Raw genomic sequence first — 6,271 nt, 5'->3', positions numbered from 1 at the left:
GCCTGGGAGCAGCCTGGCACGGCAGGACTTGAAGCCAGGCTCATGGCTGTTTCCCGTCCCCACACAGGAGCTGGAGATTTCCTACGTGTGCCCCTCAGGGTCCTGGTCTGCGAGGACCACATCTGGGTCCAATCCAGGGTATTAAGACTGCTGACCTCCTGTCATTCTCCTTTGCTGATGGGCTACCAGAAACCTCATCCACGAGGGAGTTCACATCTAAGCCAATTTGAAACAATCTTACGAGATTCCTTGAGCCCAAAGCTCGAATACAGCCTGTCTCATCTGCTCACCCCACTCTCTCATCTCGTAATTCCATCCAGCACATCATCAAGTCAGTGGGTCACGGCCGTCTGCAGACAGTTTCATGTGGTCTTCCTCGAGCTGTTTCTCTTGTTGACTCTCCTTCCCTTTGACAAGGATTTAGCATCATCTGTCTGGCTTTCAATTCCAGATACTGTTACCTTTTTCGTTTGTTGTTGTTTAGGTTGAGGGTAAGATGTGGAAGGGCACAGGTGTGCACAAAAGGAAGGGAGTTCTCTTGGGGGCCAAGGTGGGCTGTGGGCTTCCGCAGAGGGTGGTAGGAAACAGAGTTATCAGTAAATCAGTACCAAAGGAAAGAGGCAAATGCCAACTACTGTGTGGGAAGTAGGAGGGAGTCAGAGGTAAGAACTATGGATCGTTGGGACATTTAGGTTGTGTCGAACATGGAGGCCGATCCCATGTCACGGTGATGAATGTCATTGAAGGGTGGTATGGTATCAGCTCTGTGGAGAGACGTAGGCCACTTGTACTCCTACAATTAGCATAATTTTTTAAAAAAGGAACCCAGTAATTTTGACCTAAAAATCAACTTGTAGATTTACCTTTTTTTTTTTTCTTTTTGAGATAGGGTCTTGCTCTGTTGCCCAGGTTGGAGTGCAATGGCATGATCTCAGCTCACTGCAACCTTCACCTCCTGGGTTCAAGCGATCCTCCTGCCTCAGCGTCCTGAGTAGCTGGGATTACAGGTGTGTGCCACCACCCCTGGCTAATTTTTATATTTTTACTAGACACAGGGCATTGCCATGTTAGCCAGGCTTGTCTCGAACTCCTGACCTCAAGTGATCTGCCCACCTCGGCCTCCCAAGGTGCGGAGATTATAGGCATGAGCCATCATGCCCAGCTGTAGATTTACTTTTTATGCCACCCGTACACACGGAACACAAACCATTCCCCACCCACAGTGGACTCCTGGATTCCTCCCCTGCTATTTTTAAGTCAATTTTATTCTTACTTGTATCTTTACAGAAAATGGCACAGAAATCACAGGTTTCGAATACCTAGAAGTTATTACAGTTTCATATTTCAAACACCTCAATATCAAGTTTCTTTCTTCTCACTCTATGTACAATATTTACACACCAGGGGCTATAGTCTAACACTTCAAACCAACAGGGACAAAGACAAGAAGAACTGGGGTTGGGGGAGGGAAGCTCCATAATAGAATGAAGAATAAATCAACTTTTAATGTGGAATTAAAGTTGCAACGCACACTCAGGCCTTTCTCTAATGAGTATTCCCTGCAAAGGTGGGTGGGGTGGTGGATGGGTGGATGGGGTCGGGAGCCTGGCCTGGGAATCTGGATTGGGCAGGTCAACAGAGCTGTATGCTCCCATTGCTCATGCGAATGTAAAAGGCCAGGCCAGAGAGGTCACCGTACTAACAGGTCCACCCATCAACCAGCAGAAAGAAGCCCCAGCTCCTTATTCCATCATGTTACAGTGTTTTAGTCTAGTGGACGTGCTTCCTGGCATACAATGGCATGAAAGCGTGTGTCCTGCAGCTTAGCTTGGGCTTACTCCTGGCTTTCTGCCTTGCTTTCCTTTCCTTCCAGCCTTTTTCCTATCCTTCTGAACAGGTCAAAGGCTTTCTCTGAGAGGTGCTCGGCCCTAGGCCCTTAGCCCCCTGTCTATCTGGAGTGAAGGTTTCTCCAGCAGGCCTTTAATGCATATGCATAGCCCCAGGCCGACTCCAGGCTTTGCTGCTTAGTTGATGCCAGGCCTGTGCCTTCCTAGATGTCATTTACCAGCCAGATTGGGTTGTTCAAGGCAGGGCACATGCAAACTCATAGTTCACAAGGAGCTGTGGGGGAAGGGTGCCTTCACAGCAAGTCAAGGTCACAGGCAGCGTATCACGAGAGTCGAGATGCTTCAGGACTTAGGCTCAGGGGCCCGAGGACCCAGGGTAGAAGGTTTGGACTCCTGCACAGTGCCGTGAGCCACAGCATTTGTGAGGCATAGGACATGGACTCATGGCACACAGCGTACATTGCCACATGCCATGTAGGTGCTTGTGCTGGGATGAGCCAGTGGGACAGGTTGGGTGTGGAGAGGGTGGGTTCCTAAGGGTGACTATGGCAGGGCATGAGACCAAGGGTGGTTGAGGGGCCCAGGCTGAGACTTCCCAAATGTAGCCTGTCATCTAGACTCCACTGATGGGTGGGGCAGAGGCTGGGCCTGCACAGTGTCTTCACACTGCAGACGCCCAGGCCCAGCCAGGTCTGCAGGAAGGAACAGGCTGAGTTGGGAGAAGACTTTTGCTGAGGACTGGGGTGCTCAGGATGCTGGAGCTGCAGTTCCAGTCCTCCGTCTGTGTCACAGCCGTGGCAGGCAATGCACGATGCATTTGCAGCAGTGGGCTTTAGGCATGGGCAGAGCGGAATGCAGAGCTGGGAAGGAGGCTCTTTAAAGCAAGAGAACAGAGAGCGAAGGGTGGCCAAAATCAGTGAGCGCTGCAAAGGGATTGAGAGAAAAGGGGCTTGAGGGGACGTTGTGGGCAGCAAGAAGGCTTCTGAGGCTGGGATGCTGGAGAGGTCAAAACTAGATGAGGGATGTCTCAGCATGGTCCAGAGTCAGAACCCAGCGGTGCCTGCAGCCACCAGGGGTGATGGAGGACCTGTGGGGGACAGGGAGGATGGCAGAGGCCAGGCCTGGGCCTTGTCTCAGAGAGCACCTCCCAGCACCACAGGCTCCGAGGAGAGTAGAGTCTTGGGGCTCCGGCATCTGAGTGCGCCTTGACCTAAGCCATGTCCTCCAGCTGAGGTGGACTGAGCCTCTCCGCCGGCCTGTCTTCATCCATGGCCTCTTCCTCCTCTGGCTTCTCGGTACTCCGGGCCAGGCTGTCCGGCCCAGACACAGTCCCCAGCACTTTGGTGCTGTGCTCCTGAGCTTTGGCCCGGAGCGCCGCAATGCTGTTCTCCCTCAGTTCCTCCTGGGAGATGGCCGCCTGAGCGTCGGGGCCCCGCTCCTCCTGCTCCATCTTGTCAAGCTTGGGCAGGGCCTGGCGTTCCCCCTCGGGCTTCCTCCCCGACTCGGCTGCTGCCTCCAGCGACTTTTTGTGCATCCCTAAAAAGAATTGTTGGTATTCGGGTTTAGAAAAGCGCCTGGGAAAGCCATCTTGAACTGAAAACGGCAAAGATAGAGAGAGGCCAGAATTAAGGACGAGCAGAAAGCCTTACTTCCCACACCGCAGTCACACAAGTCCCAGGGCTGGGCCAGGGTCAGGGAACAGGGAGATGGGTCGCCAGTCCTGTGGAGGACCTCCCCCTGCCAAGGCCCTGGGCACCTGGGCCTCAGGTGGCCTGTTCTGTCCCTTCCAGGCCACAGCACATGCTCCCCTGTCCCTCCCCCATGGGATTCCAGATCTTAGAACCCCAAGAGAAGCTGGTGCTGTTCTCAGATACAGGCCCAGAGGGCAGGTGGGGAAGTTGGCAGGTGGGGAAGACAGCAAGTAGAGAGATTTGGGGGGACAGAGTCCTTTGGGCAAAGCAGAATGGCATCCAGAGGGACCTAGGGGTCCTCTCAACCCCCAAGGAAAGCTGTTTTGTTCACCATAAACCCAACTCTGGCCGAGGGGAGAGGAGGGTACAGACCCCAGGGCAACAGCCACACCTTTCTCACGGGACAAAATAATCCACAGTTAGGGACTCCTTCATGATGAGAGTTCTTGGCACCCAGTGCAAGTGACAGATACCAGGCCCCAGGCCCACCCTGCTCTGAGTCCCCCAAAGTAGAACAAGAGGTTTGCTTCGAAGAGCTTCTCTCCTGCTAGGCTGCTGTGGCCCAAGTCCCCCTGCCTTAAGACTCTGTCCCCTTCTCCAAGGAGCCCGCTCTCCTCACCGCAGGGGCAGGGCCCCAAGGAGGGTGCGGGCTCTTACCCAGTAGCCACGGAGCACAGGAGTCCATGATGCCATCCTTGGCAGACTTGAGGATGGACTCGGGCAGGGGGATGGAGTGCCGCACCATGGCCCCGTAGAGCCCGTACTCCGCCATGACACTGCTCCGGCCCCAGCACTTCTCCCGCTTCCTCCACTTGGCTCTGCGGTTCTGGAACCAGACCTGCAGGTGCACAGAACAGGTCAGAGGCTTGTTCTGAGAAGTGCTGGGCCCAAGGCCCTTACCCCTTGTAGGCCTGGAGTGAAGGTTTCTCCAGCAGGGCGTCCTTAACCTAAGCTCGCCCACTCCCTGGTGCCCCCTGGGTTCCTCCAGGCTCAGAGAGTACTCAGAAGGAGGACATCAGTCTTATGAGAATACTATGGGTAGTTCTAGGGAGATGGGGTGTGGATGCCTCCCGGACAGAGTCTTACAGGTGCACAGGACCCAGTGTCGTCGGCTGTTTGCAGATGAGAAGACTGCTCAGCCAGTGATGGTTCTCTTGCATGTGTTCACACCTCCAGCATATAAATCTTTTTTTCTGATTTGCAGAGGGACAAATTCCTCTCCCAGCACTGGACTAGCAGTGTCTCTGGCTCAGGGTTTCCTCTCTGCCAGAAGCCCAGAGCCAGAACCATCCAGGAGGGCTGCGGGTGAGTGGGGGATCAGGGACAAAGGGCAGGGGACAGTCTTAGGGGCACTTCACCCAGGTATCAGGGAGGCTGGGAAGTCAGGGAGGGAGACTCCCCTGGGAGGCCTGGGTCAGCCTCCCTCCTCTGCCCTGTCCCAGCTAAGCTCTGCCAAGCCACATGTGCCCTCCAGGTACCTGCTCCCCACAGCTCCGGGCCTAACTCTGAATGGTATCTGGGGGAGATGGGCCAGGGATGAAGACAACATTCTCCAGGGTTGAGGAGCAAATGGGAGGAGGGATCTGGGAGGGAGTGGGGGCGGAGGAAGCACTAGCGAATGTGTCTCTGGCCCCAAAGCTGATTGGTGCAGGGTCTGAATGACAGTGGGGTACCCTGGGGTGTCTGCAGCACTCTAGCCCATTCTGGGAAGAGATCCCAAAATCCCTGCCAGGTTTGGGGAGGGAAGATTTCTTGGTCTCCCAGAGAAGCTTTCCGGAGATTTCCCGCAGCTGACAGAGCCAAGAGCCCCTTGCATTGTCCGCCAAGGAGGTCCAGGCTCTTAAGGAACTGGTGGGCCTCAAGCCTGGCCGGTCCCTTCTCGCCCCTCACAGCCCGTAAAGGCTCTGACCCCGGAGACAGCGAGTCGCCCCAAGGAAGTGGAGGGAGTGGGGCGGCGAGGGGGAGGACCGAGGTGGGCTCGGGAAATCTGTTCATTTCCTCCCGATTTCCTTGCCTGGGTCTGGGCCGGCCCCGCCCTTCCCTCCGGGCCCCCTCCCCCGCGGCCGAGGTATCAGCTTTTAATGAAAAATTGCTCCAGCTCTATTCAGGAGGCGGCAAAAGAAGAGTCAGCCCCAGGGGCAGCCCTGGGCTGATTGAAAAATAAGTTAATTTCAGTTTGAATCGATGGGCCTCAGGCACTGAAATATCACGGGAAATTAAAGCGGCTGCTCTCCCGGGAGCCGCGGCATTGACCCGCACTAATTAATGCTGGGGAGGCAGCGCTCGCTTCGCCGCGAGCGCCCCCGCTCCCCCGGGGACCCCCAACTCTTCTCATTTAACTAATTAGACGGGGAAAATTGGGTGTTAATTTGTTTAGGATTTTCCCCCTTCCCCCCGACAGCCCCTCGCGGTCCCCGCCCCGCGCGGCGCGGAAATGCATGCGGGCTCGGCGGCAGATGGCTGCCCGGGTCACGCTGCAATCTCCTCCGACTTGATTGCTTGATTAGGTCGTTAGCACATTAAAAAAAAAAATTGCTTGCCGTCTGGCGCTGGCGTGATGAGTGGGACGCGCGGCAGCGCCTGGGTAATTTATCTTTTTATACGGCAAAGAATTTGATTTCAATCTGCAGATATATGGGGCGCCTTTGACACCTGTTTAACATCGCGCCGCTGACAGCTTAACCCTTCGCTGCCTGGGGAGCCCGAGCTGGGGCCGGCGGGGCTCGGGGATCA

At 55.3% G+C, this 6,271-nt stretch overlaps 1 protein-coding gene across 1 annotated transcript in view; it reads right to left on the bottom strand.

The window, feature by feature from the left end:
* Window positions 1–1,247: 1,247 nt before the first annotated feature.
* The window catches only part of VSX2 (visual system homeobox 2), a 27,055-nt gene continuing 22,031 nt past the window's right edge, over window positions 1,248–6,271 (bottom strand). The window contains exons 4-5 of the mRNA XM_011981514.1: window positions 4,196–4,376; window positions 1,248–3,383 (exon numbers count right to left, since the gene is read on the bottom strand). Of these exons, the coding sequence (XP_011836904.1) occupies window positions 3,058–3,383; window positions 4,196–4,376 (507 nt within the window). The 3' untranslated portion in view covers window positions 1,248–3,057. The remainder of the gene's footprint in view (window positions 3,384–4,195; window positions 4,377–6,271) is intronic.

This window comes from Mandrillus leucophaeus, unplaced genomic scaffold, assembly GCF_000951045.1.
Source record: "Mandrillus leucophaeus isolate KB7577 unplaced genomic scaffold, Mleu.le_1.0 Scaffold228, whole genome shotgun sequence".
Classification (NCBI taxonomy): Eukaryota; Metazoa; Chordata; class Mammalia; order Primates; family Cercopithecidae; genus Mandrillus; species Mandrillus leucophaeus.
This window is presented reverse-complemented; position numbering and strand designations above follow the sequence as displayed.